The sequence below is a fragment of the Oryx dammah genome, unplaced genomic scaffold, assembly GCF_014754425.2.
Source record: "Oryx dammah isolate SB20612 unplaced genomic scaffold, SCBI_Odam_1.1 HiC_scaffold_19, whole genome shotgun sequence".
NCBI classification, from domain to species: domain Eukaryota; kingdom Metazoa; phylum Chordata; class Mammalia; order Artiodactyla; family Bovidae; genus Oryx; species Oryx dammah.
The window spans coordinates 33089983-33114240 of record NW_024070203.1 but is presented as its reverse complement, the minus strand read 5'-3'; the positions used below and the strand labels follow the sequence as shown (position 1 = coordinate 33114240).

The 24258-nt window shown below is 40.3% G+C and overlaps 1 protein-coding gene across 15 annotated transcripts in view; it reads left to right on the top strand.

Moving 5' to 3' along the window:
• PCMTD1 (protein-L-isoaspartate (D-aspartate) O-methyltransferase domain containing 1) overlaps nucleotides 1-19508 on the top strand; it is a 48107-nt gene extending 28599 nt beyond the window's left edge. For 14 of the 15 annotated variants that reach the window (XM_040261192.1, XM_040261205.1, XM_040261202.1 and 11 more), the window contains 4 exons: nucleotides 3097-3199; nucleotides 13767-13938; nucleotides 15415-15538; nucleotides 16501-19508. In XM_040261192.1, the coding sequence (XP_040117126.1) occupies nucleotides 3097-3199; nucleotides 13767-13938; nucleotides 15415-15538; nucleotides 16501-16865 (764 nt within the window). In that variant the 3' untranslated portion in view covers nucleotides 16866-19508. Of the gene's footprint in view, nucleotides 1-3096; nucleotides 3200-8978; nucleotides 9169-13766; nucleotides 13939-15414; nucleotides 15539-16500 lie in introns of all 15 variants that reach the window. The other variant, XM_040261206.1, reaches the window with a different exon arrangement.
• Nucleotides 19509-24258: the final 4750 nt, after the last annotated feature.

Sequence of the window (24258 nt, the reverse complement as noted above, 5' to 3'; positions counted from 1 at the left end):
TTTTTTTTTTAATTGTATGACAAGGTTTTTGTTTTTTTTAATTTTTATTTATTTATTTATTTTTTATTTTACTTTACAATTCTGTATGACAAGGTTTTTAAAGTTAAAAAAAATTGTATAACAGAAATTAAACTTCTCTTGTTTCTAGAAAGATCTCTTCCCATTGGCACATACAGAATAACGTTGGAATCTGCTCAGTGCAGTCAGATTCTTGCTATATCTGTTAGGTGATGTTAGGAAGTCTTAGGCTTTGCTTTTGCATGCCTTTTTCATTTTCTCCAGTGACAGCTTATACCTTTCTGTTAGAATTATTTTGTATTATTTATCCATTTCTTTGAAAATCATGTACTTAAAAAAAAAATCTCTGAGTAGCACATCACTTTTTGGTTGAAAAAGTTGTGCATGCCTGTGCTGACACACTTCAGACAACAGGGTGTAATGGTGGAAATGCCTCTTCCCACCCAGACCTCTTTGTCCCCTTCTTTGGAAGCAGCTGCATATTTTTCAGTTTTCTGTGTTCTATTTTTCTGTTCTGTTTAATACAGGTGTCAAATGAACTGTAATAAAAAGCATTACATACACTTCTATCATATCCTCCATGTGTTCTACTTGTATATCACATTCTAAATAAATGAGATGTTGGTGACATTGCCATATAAGTTCTGCCTTCTATTAGTGCATTCTTTTCAGTATATTAATTACTGTTTAATTTATTAGTGATAATAAAGATATACCTCCATGTTATTTTAAAATTAAGTCCATCCATTAAATCATCAGTGGTGTTTGTATCAATTAATGATAGTATGTACATTTATCTGTCAAATCCATTGTATGTTAATGAAGTTGTCTTTATTTTGTGTCAAGGTGATGTGAAAAAGTCTTAAATTTTCTTAGCAAACTTTAAGCCTTATTTCTAAAAGTTGCCACTTTGCTCTTAGATATTATATGAGCAGAAAACAAGAAGAGGAAAATGAGACCAGAGCTGTTTTAAGTGACAGCGTATGTAGTCCCTTTTGATCCAGAGCACTCAGGTTGATTCCCTCTGCTAGTAAAGCAGTTTGAAATACTGAATAGCAGCCTAGATTTCTACATTCTTTACTTGACACCTTTCTTACAGTGCTTATTCATTCAGTTCTATTGGAAACTTCAACCCCAGAAATATTGACCTTTTAGTGATCTCTCATCCATACAACTAGATTCTTAATAGTTAATGAAAATAGAAAAGTCTCAATGTTTTACATTCAGTGGATTATTTTAAAAGGGTAAAAGAAAAATTAGATTTCCTAGAGCAATATTTTCCTTACTATGTTTATAATATTAAGTAATTGTGTAATTTGAGGTTTTTAAATGAGGAAAACTTTATTCATTATCATTATTCATCATTGTCTCAATGGACATGAATTTGAGCAAACTCTGGGAGATGGTGAAGGACACGGAAGCCTGGTGGGCTATAGTCTATGGGTCGCAAAGAGTCGGACACGACTGAGTGACCGAACAACAAAACAAAACTTTGTTCAGGGTTTCTTAGCCTTTTATGTTTCCTTAATGAAGTCCAAGTTTTCACACTACTCAAGATTGAATACTAAATTAAAAAGTGACGTCACTGTATGTACTTCTCTGTTTTAAATTTTTTTTGCCATTTTCATTTATTTTTTGAAAAAAAGAAAATTCTAATTTTTGTCTATTTGTCTTTATTAATACTAAGGAATTATAAGAGATCTTAAATAATACTGAATGGATGCTCTAATTTGCAGATAAAGGCTAATGGTTTGATGAAACAAAAACCGAGAAGTGAATCATTTAAGATTACATTGATCAGAATAACTTTAAAAAAGTATAAAAGCATTGCAAAGGAATTTAATGCTCTTATGTGGTATGATGGATCAAGTACCTTTTTACTTAGACTGTTCATCTAAATACATTTTTTAAGTAGCATCAGCTTTTTTTTTTTAAAGCAAATTAATAGAAATACAGTAGGTTTATCTGCTTTCAACTTGAAGATGGTTCCGAACATTTTGGTTTAATTTTTGTCATTAGGTAATTCCAAGATTATAAGCTGTTATTTTCATACCCTTCCTGTACATTCAAAAATGTTTATTTGAATGTAAATGTGATTTCTTGGTTATTTTAAAGTTCTTCGAGGTCCGTAGCACTCCCATATATGTTGTGTTTTTAATAGCATTCAGTAGGGGCACATTCAGGTAGTTCCAAAGATATGTACCAGATAACCAAAAAATAACACCCATGCGCCAACCTCCCCCCACAACACACTTTTTTCTGGGAGACCAGTTACAAAGTAAGATAAAAATATAACTAAAATTTGGGGAAAAAAAATGTAGAGTGACAAACCCGATTGGCTCAGTGTCAGAAGTCTGGGAGGAGCAAGGTGACTAGGTGAGATAGAGTGTCACTGTCAGGGGGTCACAGGGCAGGCAGGAGGCACAGTCGCCTTAGGAAATAGGAATCTAGGTGGTCATGTTCTCGGCCAGGACCAGGGTTGGGGAAGGAGCCGTCCCGGGACTGCCCCCTGCTCCTCACTCCTGGATGGTCACCCATCCTTGGCTGTGTGCAGGAAGAAATACCAAGTAAGAAGTGAGAAGTGCACTGGAACAGGAGCGTCAACCAGCTTCGCCCAGTGACCACGCTCCTCTGGACACTGGGAGCTCCAGGGACAGGGTGTGGTCTCAGCCCTGCAAGAATTTAGTACTCACTGGGCAATGGGGTGCACACCTGTGTCAGCCCATGGATTGAGACATTTGAGAGTTAACAAAGCTTTTTAACAAGTGATAAATAATGGTAAAATTTGATGGCAAAATGGAAAACAACGGCAAATGACTTAAACTTCATATAGAAATGTGATTATTTCTTTGGCAGTATTGTCCTGACAGATAAACTACAATCCTGAGAGAACTCTTTATGACTTACTTTTTTAAAGCAATGTAAATAGATTTCCATATAGCTTTATAAATCTGTGGCTAGCGGATACATTTTGAGTTCTCTTTAAATGCTCCCGTGATAGATAAATGAACAGAAATTAAAAGAGCTCTGTAAAGGCATTCTTAATATTGTTTATAAATGCTGCTGCTACAATTGCAGGTCCTTTTGGAATAAATCATGGGATTGAACTTCATTCAGATGTGGTGGAATATGCCAAGGAAAAACTGGAGAGCTTCATCAAAAATAGTGATAGCTTTGATAAGTAAGTATTCATATCTATGATTTTGCTTTGAAAGCACTTGATAAGTAGATATGAGTGACGTGTGTTCCTCACTACTGTTAGTTGATTGATCCTGGCTTGATTGAGTGCAGCAAAAATCAACACACTATAAAATGCAAAAGGAAAGTAAGTTAGAAAACTATGTTCTAATTCTTACTCTGTGTAAACATATAGTAGATTACAAGTAAATAACTTTTATGTTTTAATTATATGCTATTGTCACTGTATTAGTAGGGTATTGTTCCATTCATTAAACATCACACAGATACCTTTTCTGAAGATAGAAAAGGTGTTCCTGGCCATAGAATCTTTGGCAACTGTGTTTATACCTTTGGGGATAGTAATTAAATACGAGTGATACCTCTTAAGGCATATGGAGGACTTTTTCTTAAAAACATAAAGTTACTTAATATAGCTAACTGAAATTATCATAGAAATATGTCACTATATCCTGTGAGAGCTGTGTTTTGAGAAATCTGTTTATGAAACCATTGTTCTGAACTACTTTCCCTTAGGAAAAATACTGCACAGGCATTGGTCCTTGCAGGGAAGTCTGTTTGGTGTGCCATGTCCCTAACTATTCAGCAAGCAGTGATAGTAATGTGGATAGTACTGTGAAACTGAAAAATTTAGATGGCATTTCTCTCTCAGCTAGTCATATTTTCAAAGAGAGAAAGGCTAACAAAGGATGAGAATTGAGCTTAGAACTTAGTCCCTTTATATGACAGAGCTTTGGTCCAGAGTTCCGGTCTAGAGTTCCAGCCCAGCTTGTTGGGTGTGAGCCTCCCTCACTTGGCTCTGATCTGGCCACGGCTGTGGCCGTAGAGGTGAGAGATCTACGAGTGGGCAGGGATCTGAGCCGAAGGTTGTCTTCTGAGTTCAGGCATCTCTTGGCATGTCTCCCCCATTCGCCTCCCTCCTCTGACTCCTACCCCCTGGCAGTGGCACTTGGTGGGCTGAGGAACAGAAGCCTGTGCTGCAGCTTCAGTGCTCAGTACAGCACAGGGGCTGGAGTGTGTGGGAGGGGTGTCCAGACCTGAGACCGGCGAGCCAGGAGACTGCACATGCTGGGCCTTGGGTTTGTTCCGTAATCAGTCCATTGAGCAGGTCACTGGACTCTTCTGCACCAGTTTGCTGAACACTCCTTTTATTTTATTCTGTCTTAATAAATAGTTAACCTTTAATTCACATTTTTGAATCATTTTTCAAGTGCTTACCATGTTGGTTCATATTCTGTTTCCATTTCCAAGAAAAACATACTGTTTGGCAGAAATAAAATAGATTTGAGTCCAAGTTATTTTGTAAGAAATTGAGATTCAGTTGTAGTACCCTTTGTGTCTTCATCATTTCTGTCTATCTTATAATTAGTGGTATGGTAAGTGCTTAAAATGTGGGCATGGATATTTTTATATTGTTTATTAGAACTGTGGAATTTTGTGGAATTTATTGAATTTCTATTGTAAGTGTTTTGATGTTGAAACTTAATTATACACATAAGACCATTTGAATACAATTAAACTTAGAAAATATGAAAGGAATATTAGTAAAAGCATATGTTTAAGGTTTATCTTAATATATTAAATAATAATACATTTCAGGTATTAACACATAAAGGCACAGATAATTCCCTTTTGGGTCATTAATCAGGCAGAACAAGCTCAAGGAAGAACTTTGAATCATGGAAGCACCTCTATAGTATCTATGGAGACAAGTCTTGCTGACAAGGGCATGGTCCTGGCAAACAGTAAAATATGTCATTCTTAAAGTCTTTCTTTTGTTTTAAATTAGTTTATTTCAATTGGAGAGTAATTACTTTATAATATCCCGATGGTTTTTGCCATACATCATCATGAATTGGCCACAGGTATACACATGGCCCCCCAATCCTGAATCTCCCTCTCTCTTTCCTCCCCACCTATCCCTCTGGGTTATCCCAGAGCACTTGCTTTCTGTGTCGATGTAATTTAAATATTGAATAATCTAGAACACTGTTAAGTTTGAAGGCTATATGTATTTAAGTGTCTCAAGTTTAAAAAAATTGTCTAAAATTGTTTTCATGTAATCGTGAGATACCAAATGTCCTTTGCTTGTATTTCTTGAGTGTTGTTGTTAGACTGTGTTATACAGGTTTGTTATTCTTAAAATGGTGAATCATCTCAAATACAGTGATATGACTGATCTAAATGTTTCTTCATAATTTTTAATGGTCTTATTATTCTAGTTAAAATAATCAGGCTTTATAATATGGTTGTTTCTGAAATGTTACAACCTATTTTTAAAACAGATTCTTCTGTTAACAGACTATTCTTAAAAAAACAGTCCTGGAAATGTTACCTATTTTGGTTTTCAGGTAGCTTCTGAAATAGTAGTTGTGTACTTCAGATTATAAAGGTATCTTGCTTACAAAGCTAGCAGGTACTGGCAAATGCTTCGTTTTGCATGAAGTCATGACTTGGTTGGAAGTTAAGTAGGCAGAGCTGATGGGTCATTTAATGGACTCCTTTTGGGGTCATTTATCATTTGATTTTGGTGATAGAAATGATAAAGATGTAGCAGTTTTCTTCCTGTCTTTATGTTTTGATGATTTCTTTGTGATTTTTCTTGGTGTTTGTGGAGAATATTTCTATTTACTTTCAGTTTTTAAATTTGAAAAACTTGCCATGCAAAGTGACTTTAAAAATTCTATTCCTAAGCAGTTTTACTATATGTTTAGTTGTTTATAGGTCATCAAAATACTTGTTTTAATTAATAAAATATAAAGTAACTCAGGAAACAAAATTGCTATTTATGTATCCCTTAGTACTTAGGACCAGGCCACCTTGATTGTGTGTAACAGGAAGACAATAGAAAGCTAAAACCTAATATTTATCCAGTCTTATTTATCCTCTTGGTTTGGATCTTACCAGTTCCTTTTGCAAAAGTATTATGTCACTTATGATTTAAACTTTATCTTTGAAGTTTTCTTATGTGTATCTATTGGAGATCATAATAAACTCCCGAATATAGTAGGCGAGAATAGAGTCAATAAACTGCTCAACATTAGAATGTTTAATGTAAGATATAGATTTAAAAAAAGATGCAGGTGTATGTTTTTGTGTATGCTTTATAAAGGAGCCTTGGTTCCTGAGTCTTAAAGGTACTCTTTCTTCTTTCAGAAAAAAATATCCTTAATACAGTGTTAATACTTGTAAACTTTGTTTCTGTGTCTTAGTTCTGTATCAGCAAATGCGAAGATTTGGTGAGGCTACTGTGAGTTTACTGTGCTCCAAGGCAAGAGAGGAGGCAGGTTCTCCAGTGTGGTTTCTGCCTGTGCTCTGCCTCCGGTGTTGCCAGACTCACTGACCTTCCCTTATGAACTGACGCTTGATTTCACAGGTTCTCTAAAACACTGGCAAGCGTTTGAGGAGCAGATAGTAAATATTTCTGGCTTCTTGGGCTAGGTGGTCTTTGTGGCAGGACACAGCCTTCCTCAGACGCTCGGAGCAGGTGTGGGCGGGGGGTTCTGTCCACTTCATTGCCAGAGCAAGTGCAGGCTGCATGCAGCCTGTTGGCCGCAGCGTGCGGACCTGTTCTGCTCTTCACGTGTTCTCCAGGACATCCTTACTTTAGCCCGTTCTGTTGTAAACAAGTCTTCCAGCCCCAGGTTTAAAGTCCCTTGGGTATCTGGCTTTCATGGAGGAAGGCCAGATCATCTGAATCACTTTTGTGCATGTACCATAAGCGAAACAGTCTCTCCAGCTGTGTTTACTTGGAAGAGGAGGTCAGATAAAAGGAGCCTGGATTATACCCTGTAAGTGCTTTGTGAGTTGATAATTGGCATAGCATTTATTCACAACTATATGTGTGTTTGTGTAATATGTGTACATGTGCATGCAGCTGACCTGACTCCTTGGAGGGCATGCTTTGGGGTGAGCTGTTTCCTCTGAGACAGTAGGTCCTGTCTCCTCTCCCCTCCAAGGACGCTGTACCTTGTTTTGGAAATACTGTCCTGACAGAAGCCACATGAGTGCAGCGTTGTCTGCTTTATTGAAGATTTTCATTCTGTTTGCATGGAGGACCATTGTTTCCTGTAGTTTGCTGTATAAATGAGTCACAATGTGAGTACTGAAGACAGTAATGAAATGATGAAAATGATAGCAGCTAATGTGTGTCGTCTGCACCGTTCTGAGCTGTACCCACAGTCCTAGAGGCAGTGTTGGTGTGCATGCTTCCTAGATGGGAGGACAGGATCAGACAGGCCATAACTTCAGCCAGGCTTGTCTTGTTGGTTAGTTCTGAGTTAGCTATAAATGTATCAGTAAAAACTGATACATTCTAATGTTCTTCCCAGCAGTAAGATTGCCAATGAGTTACAGTCTAGCAGCTTAGCCCCAGATAACAGGTTGAAGCAGCACCTTTATTTCCATCATTTATTTTTTTTCTAGATAAGAATTTCTGGAGTGCTCTTAGCCTGGTTAATGCATGATAACCTTTTTATCACAGAGCCACCTGCCCTGTTCATTAATGAGACTTGTCTCTAGGGTGGATGTCTGGGGGTCAGAGATGAGCTGGAGAGGCCGTGCCTTCTTCGGGTGTAGTCAAGGTATAAATTCTAAATAAAATTCAGGGGTAGTGTAGTCACTTGCATTTTAGAAGACTTAATGGATGCATGGCTGGGTGTAGTACCCTAATTTTATTCTTGATTATAGGCTCCTTTTCCACATGATTGATATTGGATTGGAGGAAATGAACTGACACTGTGCTCTAGCCCCTTTCCCACTGGAGCAGTCCCACTCCATCTTGAAGAGAATTGTGGCATGCTTGAAGAAATTTTACTGTTAGATACACAGTCAACATGATTTTGAACTCTTTCTACGATAGTTGAACGTTTGGGTATATCAGTCATGTTCAGATGGTAGTTTTATGAGAGATAAAGGTTTTAAACACAGTTTTTAAACATGACAGACATTCAAATGGTGGGACAGAGAAAGGCTTAAAAATAGTCCTCTAAGCTATCAGTTATGTATTTTAACATCAGTTAGAAATGGTATGAAGGAAGGTTTGATGGCTTCTGACACATTATTGGGAAAAGAAGAAATTATTCCAAGAATAAAACACTGACAGAAATAAAAGTTTGTAGCCCAAGTTATTTTATAAGAAATTATTGTTGAAATATGAGGGCTCACTTTCATATCATGTACTGGTCACACTTCCTATAAAATGTTTAGAGATTGTTTTTGGTCCTATGGCATTTCCTAAAGCTCTGTTCAGTGAAAAATCTGTGTATTTACTCTTAACACTTTGAATAATGTTTAAATTATTCTGAGGTGAGTTTGGTGCAGTTGGAAGGGAAACCTCTTATAAAGGTAAAGTCTTTGTTTTTTAAATTTTGTAAAATTCAATAGCTTAATTCTTGGTTATAAGAGTTTTTGAATGGTATAACTGTATTTGGAAAAGAAGAGATGATTATTTTCCTAGGTTTTCTTCCCAGTGGAAGGTTGTGAAGTTTGTCTTGTTTTAATGAAGTTGTCATAGCTGTCACAGTTCAAAATGCACATTCTGACAAAGTGTTTTAAGAAAAAGAAGTATCTGTGATTCATTTGGCAGGTGGTTTTGGGTGAGGTATGAGAACACTATAGGAGTCTTTCCTGTGTCCGTGCTGGAACAATAGTCTAAAATGTTGATGACAGCATCCTGTGGCACGTGATAATCTAGGTGTGCAAATTTTCAGCCCCGATTTCAACAGTGTATTGAAGGGGAATGTTGTTTTTTCTACTCTCAGTCAGCTCCTAGACCTAGAATACCCGTCTAAGAGGGAAGCTGCAGGGCAAGGCTAGGTCACCCTGATCTCCTAGCAGCTTATCAGAGAATTATGTGGGCACGTTGGCAAGGTCCCTGCTGTGAATGGAACGTCTGTGCATCTGGAGATGAAGATAACCCAGCGTGCACCTGTAAAGGAGACCCCTGCCGAGGTAAGTGATGGAGTCGGTGCCCTTTTGGCCAAGCGCTCATTTTGTAAACCAAGATACCTGTGCTCTGTTTTCCCACAAATACTGTTTGTATGTTTTGTTTTAGTAAGGGTATGTCAGATACTCTCCCCTTTCTATGTAAGTCTAAAAAGCCATTAGGTTTTCAGGTTTAAATCAATAAATGATTATAAGTCTAAAGTGATTGAATTTGTAGTTATTACAGTTCAGAACTACTTATTTTTGTATACAGATAATTTACATAGTTAGGAAGTATAACTTGGTGGAATTCAGGAGTGTAAGACATCTGTACCGGGGAAATTTTGTTTTGGAAAATTTCTTCAAAGAATAAAAATGATTGCTACTTTTCATGTTACTAACAGACAAAAAATTTTAATGAGCTGCCCTAAATAAAGTATGAAAACTAGGAGAGAACATAAGATCAGTACTTTTAGGATTAAAATTAGAACCATAGAAAATATCCTTTTCGTAGGCCACTTGCCATTTAAAAAAATTTTTTGTTGTTTTCTTTTCTTTTCTTGGGTTCCATTTATTTATAGTTGATGTGAAAAGTGGAATTTAGATTTTCTCTTTCACTGTTTTCAAACCCAGATTTTATGTGCAAATCTCAAATAGTGAAAACCTCTGGTTGGTTCATTAATGCAGACTTCTGGCTTATACAGAATTGTGTTTATGGTATAAAATATGTCCTTTGCCTACAGAGGTTTGTGGAGACTTAGAGAAGGTGCAGCTTTCAGAATCTAGTTAAAGCTAAAAGGAAGAAACTTTTATTTTCCTCTTTATGCTGGAAACCCTAACAGCAGTTGTAATTTACTCTGACCACCTGGTAGCTGTCATTCTTGCCTCACATCAGTCAGTTGTTCTTTATACATATATGAGCACATCCGTAAACATTTGCCTGAAGAATTCTAATCATAGACTTTTGGAAAAATATTGTTAGCAGTAGAATTTGTATGAATTTATTTACATGAAATTCTGTTATAAAAACAAGCCATGATTTCAATGTCAGAATATAAAGCGTCTAAGTAAGATCCCCATCTCTACCTAGTCAGAAATGCTAACATTCATCTCCAAGTCCTTTTAGGAAGGATCATGTTTAACCCATGTATGTATTAGAAAATAAGGTTGTAAGTATAAGCAGTTTGAGAGTTGTCTTGTTTCCTTTACTATCAGGAAGGACTTGGGTGTTACTGGTGGAGAAGGTGAAGCCACAGCTGTGGATGTAATAAACAGTCCCCAGAGGAAACGCTGTCTCTGCTAGGCTGTTTCTTGTAACTATTAAGTCGTTGTGTTTTAGTTTATATTTTAAACTGTCACACCTTTCTCCCTGGTTATGTCCTTGAGACTTTACTGTTATATATCTAGAAGTAATCTAGTCCTGCTGCTCCTTTTGGAAGGTTGCCTCAGTTCAGGTAAACTTTCAAATTCAAGTGTGCTGGTAAAGGAAATAAATTTGGTATACTAAATGAAAGGGTCTTCACACTTTCGAAGACCCCGTATACATGTTAGAAGTGTATGTTCCATTTGCATTAGTAGAAATCATTTGTAAATGTAAAGGTATAACTTTTCTCTGTAATGATTCTTTGTTACACTTCCTAAATGGAATATAAGTTAGTATACTTGGCTCAGATCTGCCTTGTGGGGGAAAAGCCTTTGTTTCCTAGAATAAACAAGGGTGGCTTATTTAAGATCTTCAGAGAGGCCACTAAAAAGCACTTTTAAGTTAGGCGACAGTTGGTTTATTAAAGGCACGGTTTTGTTTTGGCTTTTTTACTGTTTTAAGTTTTACTTTTTTTGGTACTTTGTGGGAAAAATCATGTGTTTTCTAACATGAAACTACAGCTATTTATAGTTTCCAATTTAGTAAAGCAAGAACCATCATGTTGATTTAGAGGGTGCCACAGGCACATATTTTTTTCTGTAACTGTTTCTGGACAAATCTCTAGTCCTGAGATTCTTGTTTGAGTTCATGTTCAAAGTTGGTAGGTGGAAAAGATGACAAGTCAATTACATTTCTTAGGTTTTACACTTAAGAAATATTTCTTGAGGACTGTAAAAGGTGACGGAGATATAATTAAAGTTCAGAAGACGTGTTCAGAGAGATAATCAGGGAAAGCAGGAGAATGTCCCAGAGGAAAGATTGTGCTCAGGAAAGTATTTGAAGCTCCTATTCACAGTTGATAAAGTAGAAGGGCGGTTGCTTAGTGCTTTCAGTTTATGTGGCTGTTGAAATACAGACACACACACACACACACACACACACACACACACACATGTATTTAAACGAGATCTTGAGATATTTTACATGCTAAATATTTGAGATATTGAGATCTCATATGATTTTTATCCTTTCTGTGCCTCTCATTTTCCACCAGCCACATTTCAGGGCTCCTGTCTGCACAAGGCTGGTGGCTAGTGGGATTGATTGCCCTGTCTCACCTTTCAGATCCCAGCTCACTGTTCTTGGTGAGCCTTACTCTGGCTCCCCAGGCCTGTCAGTTCCCTTGCATCCTCAGCCATACTTATGGAGTGGTGTTCCTTTATAGCATTTATCATCCTCATAAGTTCATCTTTAATTGGTGAGATTGTTGTCTCTTTCACTGCATTAGGCATGAGTGCCTCCCAGTGTATATCCAGTCTTTACACACAACTGGGGCTTCACAAATAGTGTTTGGAGTGAATTGTGCTAATTGCTAGTGTCAGGCCACTTGACCAGAGTCACATTTGATTTTAGAATCAGGCACTCACTTCTTTCTAGTTCATTTTGCTGGGATGAGAGTGTATAAAAATATCACTAATTTCAGAAGCAGTTTTAACTCTAAATTGTTTACTTGTAATGGTGTTTTTGTAGATAATAGTTCTGTAAGCTGTAGGAAGCTTTTAAACTATAAGCATATTTTAAGTTGATTTAACAGGCTAAATGATAAAAGAGGTTTAATAATACAAAATAATTTTACTTAAATTCCTTGCTCACGTTCATCTAGAAAATTTTAAGAGTGGCTTAAATTATTGTAAAATTATTTAAAATGAATTTTTATAATAATGAGGGTTTTTAGGTTGAAAATATACTAGGCTTTTTTCTTTTCAAAGAATGATTACTGTAACTTTGAGATGATTAAACCATGTGATCCACAATATCTAGTTATTTAAAGGCCCAGGGATTGTTTTGGCTGTATTTTAGACAATCCTAGGTTGTCCAATAGTCTTGAGTATAAGAGAGAAATTAAATGCTGTCTCTTACATATGTAAGTGTATACTTTCGTGAGTGTTATGCAAGTAGAAAGACTGAGACCTTCCTGAAGAGCTGGGTAAGAGTGCTTTGTGTAGTGTAGCTGCATTTGAACTGTGTCTTGAAGGGATGCTGGGCGTTTAAGCAGCAGAGAGGGAGGGGCCGTGCAGTCACAGGAATAGCACAGACCTTGTAGTATTTCCTCTAAATGACGGGAAGCCTGTAATTCTACCCATGGCTACAGCAGTGTCTCTGGGATGGGGGCAGAGCCAAGAAGGGCCCTGTGTGGCCCCTGAGAGGTGGGAACCTGTCTTGAGCAGCTGGGCACAGGGTGGTGGTGGGGGTGGCGGACGCCCAGAAAGTGTGGGCACTGGGCAGGCATAGCAGAAGGAGCCAGGGTTAGGACCACCTGCCCTGTGGGTGTCGAGAGGAGAGGGCAGGCTCTGCACTGTTTCCCACTCCCCACCCTGGAAGAGGAAGCGAGGACTGGGCATCATCCTGGGAAACTTCTTTAAATATCAGTGACCACGGGGTGTCGGTATATTTAGTGAATTTAATGGAAACATATTGTGTAAAAAGTCTGTGCTGTGCTTGGTCGCTCAGTCATGTCCGACTCTTCGCGACCCCATGGACTGCAGCCCGCCAGGCTCCTCTGTCCATGGGATTCTCCAGGGAGGGATATTGGAGTGGGTTGCCATGCCCTCCTCCAGGAGATCGTCCCAACCCAGGGATGGAAGCCAGGTCTCCTGCATTGCAGGCGGATTCTTTACCCTCTGAGCCACCAGGGAATCCCTGGTAATAAGTCTGTTAATTACCAAAGGGCAGGATACATTTTACAAAATAAAAATGATTTCAGAGACATTGTTCACTGCATGCTGAGCCTTTTAATGCAAATTATTTTGTCCTCAAATGATAACCTGACTTTGCTGTGTGGTCATATTAATTTCAATCAACTTAAAATTGAGAGGGTATTTCATGAATTGATTTCTTAAAATTACTGTACATGTTTTATTAGTGCATTGGGGTTTTAACTATGTATGTTAGAGACTGTTTCAGTTTGTCAGTCACAAGAGTGTTGTGACTCACCTTCTGAGCCTTAAGTAAGGTTTCCGTGTGGGGGAAAAAATAGGTTGATGTTTTGGAAAAATGTACACTGTGTCATTGATAATGAAACAATATATTTGATCACTGTTAGATTTAATAAATATACATAATTCAAATTCAAATTTTATTATATTTTATCCTTATAATTAATTTTGGTAAAACTTCACTTTCAAAGAGTCGGATTATGTTAATTTTTTAGGTCTCATCTTTTGTTTAAATGAATTAAAATACTTCTTATTTCTCCACACAGGTTTGAGTTCTGTGAGCCTGCATTTGTGGTGGGTAATTGCCTGCAGATAGCATCAGACAGTCACCAGTATGATCGAATCTACTGTGGAGCTGGGGTCCAGAAGGACCATGAGAACTACATGAAGATTCTGCTGAAAGTCGGGGGCATTCTGGTCATGCCCATAGAGGACCAGGTAGCGACCACCGTCCTGCTCGATGGCGCGGGAGACACGCTCAGTGCAGGATGGGGGCTGATGCGCCAGCGAAAGGCGCACTGTGATTGTTAGGGAAGAAGTACTTGCCACACCGGTATCTGTATGGGAAAGCACTGAAATGGACTCACAGCTCTTAACCAGAGCAGGTGTGGAAAAGGCCCCTTACCTAGGGAAAGAAGAGCCAAGCTGAGCTCTGCCCGTGTGTGTTGCTGGCCACGCTGCCCCTCCCCACACACCCCCGACCCACCCGTGTCCTCACTGTGGAATGTGGTGGCCTCTTTTAGCTGAGGGATTGGTTGTAACTACTTAACTCCATTTCAGAAACCAGAAAATTTTTAGATCTTCTTTTCGTACTACATAGACTCATTTGAAACTATTTTTCACCTACTTGCCTGCCTTTGATTTGGAATTATTAGGTATAGTAAACGTGTGAAATAATAATCTATTCAGAAAATGGGTGGATCTTTCACTTTAAAAATTTATGAATATACATTTCAAAAAATTTCTTTTATGTTCATACTAACCTAAGTCTGAGATGTTTACAACACCCTGTGGTTTGTAAGTGGGAGCTGGACTGTCCCAGATGATTGGGACCTAGTGTGGTCATCTTGGCATCACTGAGAGTTGTCTACTTTCACAGCATGTGAATTGCAGGTCGGAGGACTTCATCACACTGTGTTTGTCAGTTATTAAAAAGAGAGAATATAAAGCATTCATTAACATATGTTCTTGGAAAAACATTAACTTGAATGCTTCCAGAGTTGAGACTCCCAGATTAATCATCTTCTTCCTGTTTTCCTTTAAAGATATATTTTTAAAGATCTAAAATATGGTTTCCCATTGGTATTTTACTGAATATTTCTCATATATATATTATGCTAATGTAAAATATAATAATGGGTTGACTTTTATAATATAAATTGATGATACTGATTTGTCCTGATCAAGCCATGTAGTGCTGATGGGTGTTTGCTGAGTGGGAAAGCTCTAATCCCTTTGTGCCTAATTACATTTATTCATGAAATATGAAGTTGGGATTAGAATCTGTATTTTATTACCACCCTGGAAGATTGTGAAGTTGATTCATTGGTTCAGTAATCAAAATGTGTTTTTACTGATATAACACTTTAACTACACAACTGTGTGAGACGTGTGTTTTGGGAGTCAGTGGCAGGTATGTGTTAGAATAATACCCCTTGATGACATCAGACCCCCATGTTAATATAACCTGCAAAGCCATTTGTGTACATGGAATATGTTGTGAAACCAGTACTTGCGATTCCTCCTGTATTAGTTTATGGTAAATATTTAAATGAAGGTAATTGGGTGCATTCAAATACAAGTGATTATAGAGTAATCTCTGCTATTTTTCTGTTAAAACAAACTTGTGAGTGTAAGGTGGTCACACTTCCCTGATTGAGCCATTCTGTTTTTTTTTTTTCACCCTCTAAATAGTTAACACAAATTATGCGAACTGGACAGAACACTTGGGAAAGTAAAAACATCCTGGCTGTGTCATTTGCTCCACTTGTGCAGCCGAGTAAGAACGACAATGGCAAGCCAGACTCTGTGGGCCTCCGTAAGTAACCTTGTGGGAGATAAACAGAGCTGACATGTGGTTGTGTTAGAGAGAACCTTCCCTGTAGTTGTGGCCTGAGAGCTTCAGTTCACAGTACAATTCAATAGCAGTCAAGACTAGTATTGTCTGGTCCACTGGATCTTCTCATGACTAGGAACCAAGAGGCTAAAAGTACAGAAAACACTATTTTTGAATAATTAGGGCTGAGAATTGTCTGAAAGTTTCTGTATTATCAGAAGAACATTTAAATGAAGCTTGTGTGGAAGCTCTTTTAGGACTTGGGAGTGTTAGAAGTGGCTGAAGCAGGTCTGAGTCCTTTTCCACTCTGGGCCCCTTGGGTTCTTCTGAACTTGGGCTGCTGTGACAGGGCATCGGTGTGGTGGGTCCCTGGGACAGCAGGCAGTGTTGGCAGGAGAGGCAGACAGTGCAGGTGTCGAAAGAGCACCCTGAGTGCAGGGGAGTCGGGAGCAGAGCCACCAAGAAGACAGAGGTATTTCTTGGCATCTTTGTAACTTCAGAAGCTCTTTCCTGGGTGATTCTCCACCCCACCTCCTGCAGCGACCCCTCCATGTTCGCCTCCCCTGTCTGCCCCCTGGTCTTAGCAGGTCATGGGGCTGACAGCAGGTTATGGTTGGCTGATGACACCCCCATTTCTGTTGCCAGCCCTGCCCCTGCCCCTCAGTCCCCTGACTATTCAGTTCTCTGTGCTCCACTTGCTGTGAGTTAGTTACCTGTCCTTCCCAAGAGGGTTTATGCACATACCTGGGCTGTCTGTGTCCACGACCCCTTTGCCACCCCGTCTGCTGGCCTTGGTGCTGGAGTGATCTGCACATAGTCAGTGCTCTTCCCCGAGTCTTTATCTGATGAAAGTCAAAGTTTTTACATGTCTCTGTCTTCTGATGTTCACTGAGAAGTGAACAGTATGTAATGTTTCACTTTTTATGTTTTCCGTGTGTTTTTAGCCCCCTGTGCTGTCAGGAACCTGCAGGACTTGGCTCGTATTTACATCCGACGCACACTTAGGAATTTCATAAACGATGAGATGCAGGCCAAGGGGATTCCTCAGAGGGCTCCGCCCAAAAGGAAGAGGAAGCGGGTCAAGCAGAGGATTAACACTTACGTCTTTGTGGGCAACCAACTCATCCCCCAGCCTCTTGACAGTGAGGAGGACGAGAAGATGGAGGAAGACAAAGAGGAGGAGGAGAAGGAGCCGGGCGAAGCCTTGAAGCCGGAGGAGCCACCCCAAAACCTGCTGCGGGAGAAGATCATGAAGCTGCCCCTGCCAGAGTCTCTAAAAGCCTACTTGACATACTTCAGGGAGAAGTAGCTTAGATCAAGAAGAAAGGATGCCTACTGATAATTCCTTGCGTCTTGAAAATGTAGCATTTGTTAGGAGTTAAAAGAGAATTCTTTCTTTCATCAGAGTGAATTTATAGTGGAAAAAGGTATAACTTGTTTCTGTCTTAGTAATAAAAACGATGTATTCAGTGATTAAAAAGAATCCCTTTTATAAAATATATTTTTCTTTAAAATCGGAAAAATTGCTGTTTTAACTCAGAGCAGCTTCAGGAGTGGAACTCAGCCGTAGTCAAGACTGGGTCTGCAGATCCCCGTTTGGTTCCTGACAGAACTAGTTAGTGGTGAGGGCTTGACTTAACTTCCCTCAGGGAGACACAATCATGAAGCGCATGTGATTGGATTTGAACTGCAGTCATGTACAGTTCCTGCCTGGGAACTCTGTCTAGCAAGGAAGGCAGACGCTTTGCAGACCCCCTACTTGCGTTGCAGTCCCCACTGCCAAGTTGCTGTAGACCTACTCCGGGCAATGTATGAGTGCAATAACAATGCAGATACTGAATAATTTAGCTTTAAAAACCCACGTTTCATGGAATTCAACAGCACTGCTACTCTCGCTTTTGAATCTGTTGCCAAAAGACATGGGGAAAGCGTCTGCTTCTCTCATCAAGATTTTAAGAACTCATCAAGTGAATATCAGAGCAAAACGTACATGCTTAATACAGCTCTTAGTTTGTATGGACCCTTGACATTTTCAGTATTTAAACATGATGAGGCTGTGTTACTCCGAAGTTTTAGAAGGTAGTGGTATATTTAGGACTGTTTTCCTTGTCATCCACTGTATAGAGTATTTGGTTCAGGAGAGGCGTAGTTCTGTGTGACTGTCGATAGCTCGTGGATGAGTCAGGCCTGAGCAGGCTGGCCACAGGTGCACTTTAGCAGAGGGAGATTCTGGTTGATTGCAGGCTTGCCCTGGACAGGTAGGGCAGGACAGCCTGCCCTGGTCTGAAACTCATCTCTGTGGTGTCAGGAGCATTCACAGAAATGATGTGTAGATGCCTTTTGCTTTGAAAATCCGGAATCATAGTTTAATCTTGGGATCTGCATTGGGCTCATTTAACTTCTTCCCATGTTTTTATTTTGTGGTTGTTTCTTGTGGTGAAATAATAGTGGTTTTCATTTTTCGCTTAATATCACATACTTTATTCATTATTTGAATGTCAGTGGTAAAACAGGTAGTAAAGGCCATTCTTAGCTTACTAGGGCCTGAAGAGTCATTCCTTGCTTAGGAAAGTAAACAGTGTAGCCTATTTACTATTTAGTGTTCTGATGGATTATATACATTTTTAGAAGGAGGAATTTGAGAGTGTCACTTACTGCCGCCAGCATCCCTGTTAGAACTGTTGATCAGACATGCTTGAGGAAACGCAGTCACAGTGCAGGTGAAGGACTGTGATGTTCTGCAGAGGTTCACACAGGGACGGTTCCAAAAACACCTCAGTTCTCGAAACTCTACACATGTAAAAACAAGTGTTCCAAGTATTCTGAGCATGAGTAATCCCAGGATCCCTTTAGTAATGTCAAAGATGATTTCATGGAAGCTGCTGGTTTTATACCAGCGACTGAGCTGGGGGCTAGGAGGTTGGGGGTAGTGTCTTCACAGGGTTTCTTAGAGGACTACTAAGCTGTAGTTACTGATGCATGCCCATCTTATTTCTATCAAGGAAAAACAGTTGTTTCATACAGTTATATTAGAAATGGTCATTTTATTTTGAAACAAACGTGTTTTAGGAGATGAATCTTGAGTTCCTGTTCCTGGTGCCCACATAGTTTTATCTTGTACCCCCACCCCAGCTTTGTTGTTTTTGAAACAAGTGTCCACGTATGTAAAGATAACCTTTTCTTAAATGATTTTACTATTCACGAGGGAAGTTTTTGTTAAGGATCTATTTGGAGATTGACTTTTTCATATCAGCTTTCATTCTGTTGGCCTTGGCAAAATGTACAATAGATTTTCATAATCATTGCCAATTTTTGGTCATTGAAATGTATCTTTTGTGTTTTTAAATGCATTTGTTTTACAGTTGCGACTTTACTATTGAAGAAGTAGAAATTAAAAATGAAATTTTAAGTGAAAGCCCTTTATCTATTAATGGAAATATATTAGAATGATTGAGGATATTTTGGGTGTTTATTTTTTAATGAATCATGTTATATTTGAGTGTGAATAATTATGCTTTATAAGTGGAGAGGTTGCAAATAAAGATGAAGTAATTGAAGGTGATGAGCAGTGCATTCATGGGGTTTTACAGCAGGATAAGCTTTATTTATTTTGCAGAGAGGAGGTAGGCCTGAAGAGGGGAGCAACACTTCCCTGAGACCACTGGTTGGAGATGGCGTGAATAGTGTCCAGCATCTGATAAAGTCCCAAAACTGCCAGCCACACTGTAACTACCAGGAAGGTCATTTAAATCTGTGCTGCTTGTTGGCTGATATATCTTGGTTCTAGTATTAATAAAGATGTTATTAAAATAGCATTTGTAGTTAAAATACAGAAAATGTAAGCATCGGTTTCTAGCTGTTTAAGAGGATAAAAGTGAAGCAAAAGCTGTTAAATTACAGGAAAACTTGGAAAATTATTTTAAATAAACACTTGGCATATAAGTAAGCATCACTGTCAGTGGGCTGCATTTTCTTTTTCCCTTTTCAGGTTTAGAGAAGAAGCTCAGTTCCTGCGGATGTATGCTGAATTACAGCATAGAGGTGTCTGTGTCTGGACATCTCATTGCCTTTTGACTGCTGCCACGTCTGAAGGCTGTGGGATTCTTAGAAGTTAATTTTTAAAAACTATTTGGGTAGAGATGAGGGATATTTATAAGGTGCATGCGAAGTCTAAGGACTGATTGAATGCACATTTAAGGGCAGGCATCTGGCTTTCCGCTGTGGTTTTATACACACTTGTATCTCTAAACGATGTGAGTGTACCCTATGGATTCCTGTGCAGTCACTTTTTATTGCACATTGTCTCTCTGAGCCTGGTCCCTGTTGTCTGTAGTGATGCTAGGTCATAGCTCGGTTACCTGTTCATCCTACTGCTGATGGACAGGTGGTCCCCCAGACCACTCAGCATGCCTTCGGCTGTGTGCGCCAGAGTCCGCAAGCACCCAGCCAGGAGCAGGAACCACTGCCCAGAGGCCGTGACGATGTCCACCTTTCCCAGAAGGTGCAGAATTGTGCAGACTTGTGTCCCTTCCAGCAGTGTTTAAATGTTCTAGCTATTCCGTATCCTCACCTACATCTGACACTGAAGTGCTGTTGGGCTTTGTCACTTATTAGAGAGGTTTTGCGTCTTTTCAAGTGCTTCTTGGTTTCAGGTTTCCTTTTGGTAAAATTCCCATTAAAATTTGGTAAAATCTGAATTCACCAAAATCTTTTTGGTAAAATTCCCGTAAAATTAAAAGATGTTTGCTCCTTGGAAGAAAAGCCATGACAAAGCTTATGACAAAAGCTAGACAGTGTATTTTAAAAGGAGACATTACTTTGCCAACATAGGTTCATCTAGTCAAAGATATCGTTTTTCCAATAATCATGTATAGATGTGAGAGTTGGACCATAAAGAAAGCTGAGCACCAAAGAATTGATGCTTTTGAACTGTGGTGTTGGAGAAGACTTGAGAGTCCCTTGGACTGCAAGGAGATCCAACCAGTCCATCCTAAAGGAAATCAGTCCTGAATATTCACTGGAAGGACTGACTGATTCTGAAGCTGAAGTTCCAATACTTGGGCCACCTGATGTGAAGAACTAACTGATTAGAAAAGATTGAAGGCAGGAGGAAAAGGGGATGACAGAGGGTGAGATGGTTGGATGGCATCACCGACTCAATGGACATGAGTTTGAGTAAGCTCCGGGAGTTGGTGATAGGGAAGCCTGGTGTGCTGCAGTCCATGGGGTCACAAAGAGTTGGACACGACTGAGTGACTGAACTGAAAATTCCTATTCAGGTCTTTGGTAAATTTTTGTACTGATAGTTTCTTTTTAAAGATTTTTTATTTTCAACCTTCATTGTATCCTTATGTCTTTACGTGTGTTTCTCGCTAACTTCACAGGCTCTGCCCTCAATCTTTCCCAGCATCAGAATATTTTCCAATGAGTCGGCTCTTCGCATCAGGTGGCCAAAGTATTGGAGCTTCAGCAACAGTCCTTCCAGTAAATATTCAGGATTGATTCCGTGTCTAATTCCAGTATCTGAACTCTACAGTGGGCTTTTTCTCGTGAAGGCTAACCTACTGTCAGCTAGCTTTCATAAGCCCTGTTTCTCTTGTACTTTCTGAGCACTGCTCTTTAAGTGCTGGATTTAAGGTTTTCACACCACTCAGGGAGAGTGGCATGAACATCCATGGCAAAGCGAATCTGGGCATGTTACATCTTCAGGGAGACTTAACTCCCTTCCTCCTTTCGAATAGCAAATTTTGAAATAGGCAGTTTTCTTTGCCTTCTCTGGGAGCTGGGGGTGGGTAGATGGGTTATTTTTAGTTCACCATTACTGAACTTGATAGGGATGGAGATTCTAGCCAAGACTCCCCATTTAATTTAGGAAAGGGCTTTTCTCTTCTTCCTGTGACCCTGCTGTCCCAAATCTGTAGTTAATGTGACTTGCTTAGTTGCTCAGTCGTGTCCGACTTTTGTGACCCTATGGACTGTAGCCCACCAGGCTCCTCTGTCCATGGGATTCTCCAAGTAAGAATACCAGAGTGGGTTGCCATTTTCTCCTCCGGGGATCTTCCTGACCCAGGGATCAAACCTGAATTTCTGGCATCACTTAGTTAACTAAATTCTCCAGCTAAATAAGACTCTACCTTGCTGACTTAGCATTTTCACGATGCAGCTGTGTCATTCATAAGCTCCCTGGGTCCTGCAGTTCTATGGAAGGCAACAGTAGGTTTTTTTTTCTTCCCATTAAACATCAGCTTAGGCTTTTAAACTAGAAAGTTTTTAGTCTTTCCTTCCAGAAAAAAATGCTCTACGAATACAATGTAATATTTATGATATTTTGAGCTGAAAATGGTAATAAACTTGCTCTTGGCCAAGTTCTCCAAATTGCAAACATCAGCAAGAGTGTTGGAATGATAGCAATCGGCCTGAAAGGAAGAGGCTGGCTTTGTGGTTTATTGATAACAGACAATAAAAGACACACAAATGATGTCAAACATAGTTCAAGGTTATTTTAAAATAAATCGTTCTTGTTCATGGAGACAAGTTTTTTCTTTTTTTATATTAAAAAAAACCCCACGTATTTAAAAAGTTCGAACATTCTGCCAAAAGAGGGCAGTATTCACTTACAGTAGAGTAGAAAGTGACTAGACAATTACTGAGAAAAGGTGAATGAATGTTTTCCCTCATAGTTAGAAGATGGATAAAATTTGACAAAATGTTCTCCACTCACTGTCTTTGTCTCCCACGCTGGTCATCTGGAATTGTTGCCTAAACTGACCAAGTTTTACTTTGTTTTTCTGTTTTATATATATTTTAAGTTCTACTTTATGGATGAGAGTTGTTTGAAGAGTTAAGTCTCTAAAGATAGAATCAAGAACTTCTCATACATACCTGCTTACCGAGCGACCAGAAAGTGCACGCTGAACCGAGAGACGCATTCACTGCAGAAGCTGCTCCTTCCACCGGTGCCGGTGCGCGAAGCTGACAAGCGCCCGGTCTGCAGGCGCGGGGCCCCCGGGGGCTCTCCGCGCACACGCGCGTCCGCGGGCGAGTCTGCTCCGGGGGCGAGGGCGGGGGCTCAGGGCCACGCCGGTCCTGTTACATATTCAGTAGTCAGGGAGAAGTCAGAAATCACTGGCCCAGTGTCTGAGGAGCGCAATATACAGAGAGAAAGGAAACCATCTTTTGAGAGCAGACAGGAGTAGTGGGTATGTGCACGTAGATAAGTTATCACCACACCTGCCCGTTAGGGTTTGAAATGTTATCGGATAAAAAGAAGAAAAGCTGTCCTGCGTGGACGAAATAACTAGTCACCGTGAGCTCCGAAGCCCGCCCGGCGGCTGGGAGGCTGGGATCCTGAAACGGTGCCGCGACCGCGGGGGAAGGACGTGCGCCTGCCCGGCGGCTTTGGCGCCGATGGGTCCTCGACCCGTGACCCCCGCACGCCCCAGGCGAGCCCTCCGGGCCCTCCCCCGATCCCCGGGTCCCGGCCCAGATGGTGGTCAGAGCTGGCTTCTAGCCTTCCTGCGACCCCAGGCCTCCGCGCTTGGACTGGAAGGAAAGCGCGAGCAGTGAAGCGCTGAAATGAACTGGTGCGTTCCTGGGTCCGTCTTCTTTCCAACTTCTTCCAGAAATGTCCACGGAGAACTGTCATCTTCATTCCTTTGGTAACTTTCCTGCACAGATTCCCAGTTTAGTCCCTTTATCATTCTCACAGCCACCCCACCCCACTCCCATCTTTCCTACTCTGAATTGAATGAACGGGGTCTGTTGCATTTGGAAATAACTCACGTAATCTCGCGCGGGGCTCGCGTCCACGCCGCTTACTGCCCCTTGGCTGGGCCTCGCCCCACACTCTCCAGTGGGCGATGCTCCCGGTTCCCCCAAACACCCCCCCCCCCCGCACCCGGCCCCGCACCCCTCGCCACCAGGCCAGGAGCGCAGGGGCGGGGCCTGTGGGCACCCAGTTCAGCACCCAGGGGCCCCTGTGGGCTGAGAGAGCACACCACATCCTACTTCCGCGTGGGATGTGGGGAATCATGAAATGAGGATTTTTAGCTCGGTAATGAAAGTTGACACTGGTGGTTGGCTGTTACACATAAAACATATCTATTCGGCCCATATGTTTTCATCGTAATTTTTATTAAGTATTTTGTTAATTTTGTATGCTCCTGAATATGGAATTGTCTTACTAGAAAAACTCACAAGACAGATTCTTAAGCCTAGGGCCACTTCCCACAAAGTGGATGCTCTTCCTGGCTTGTCAAGTCTCAGGACCATAAATAGCAAATCTCTGAGTGTTTTTTAGAAAGTAAAAGAGCATACTTTTGGAAAAGAATACTTGCAGAAACTGAATCATAAATAAAATATAGCTTCTGGCAGGAATTGGGACGCCAAGAAGAAGAAGTAAGGGCTATTTTAAGAACCGTCCTGGTCGGTCGTTTGCAAGTGAAGGCGTGAGGGCTGCACACAGGAGGAGCTGAATTCAGCGACCTGGGTGTGAAGCTGGGTCTTTCTGGTCCTCCCTGGGATTCAGGGCGAGATGCTCAGTCCCACAGAGCCTGTTCCTTCCTCCACGGTGACAACAATACCTGACTTGGAGAGTCGTGGGTCTGGAACAAATAAGGAGCAAGAAGTGCCTCGAGGGTGCTTGGTCCATGGGAACCAGGCAGTGGGTAAACTCTGTGCTTCTTACAGGTGTGTGTAGAGGA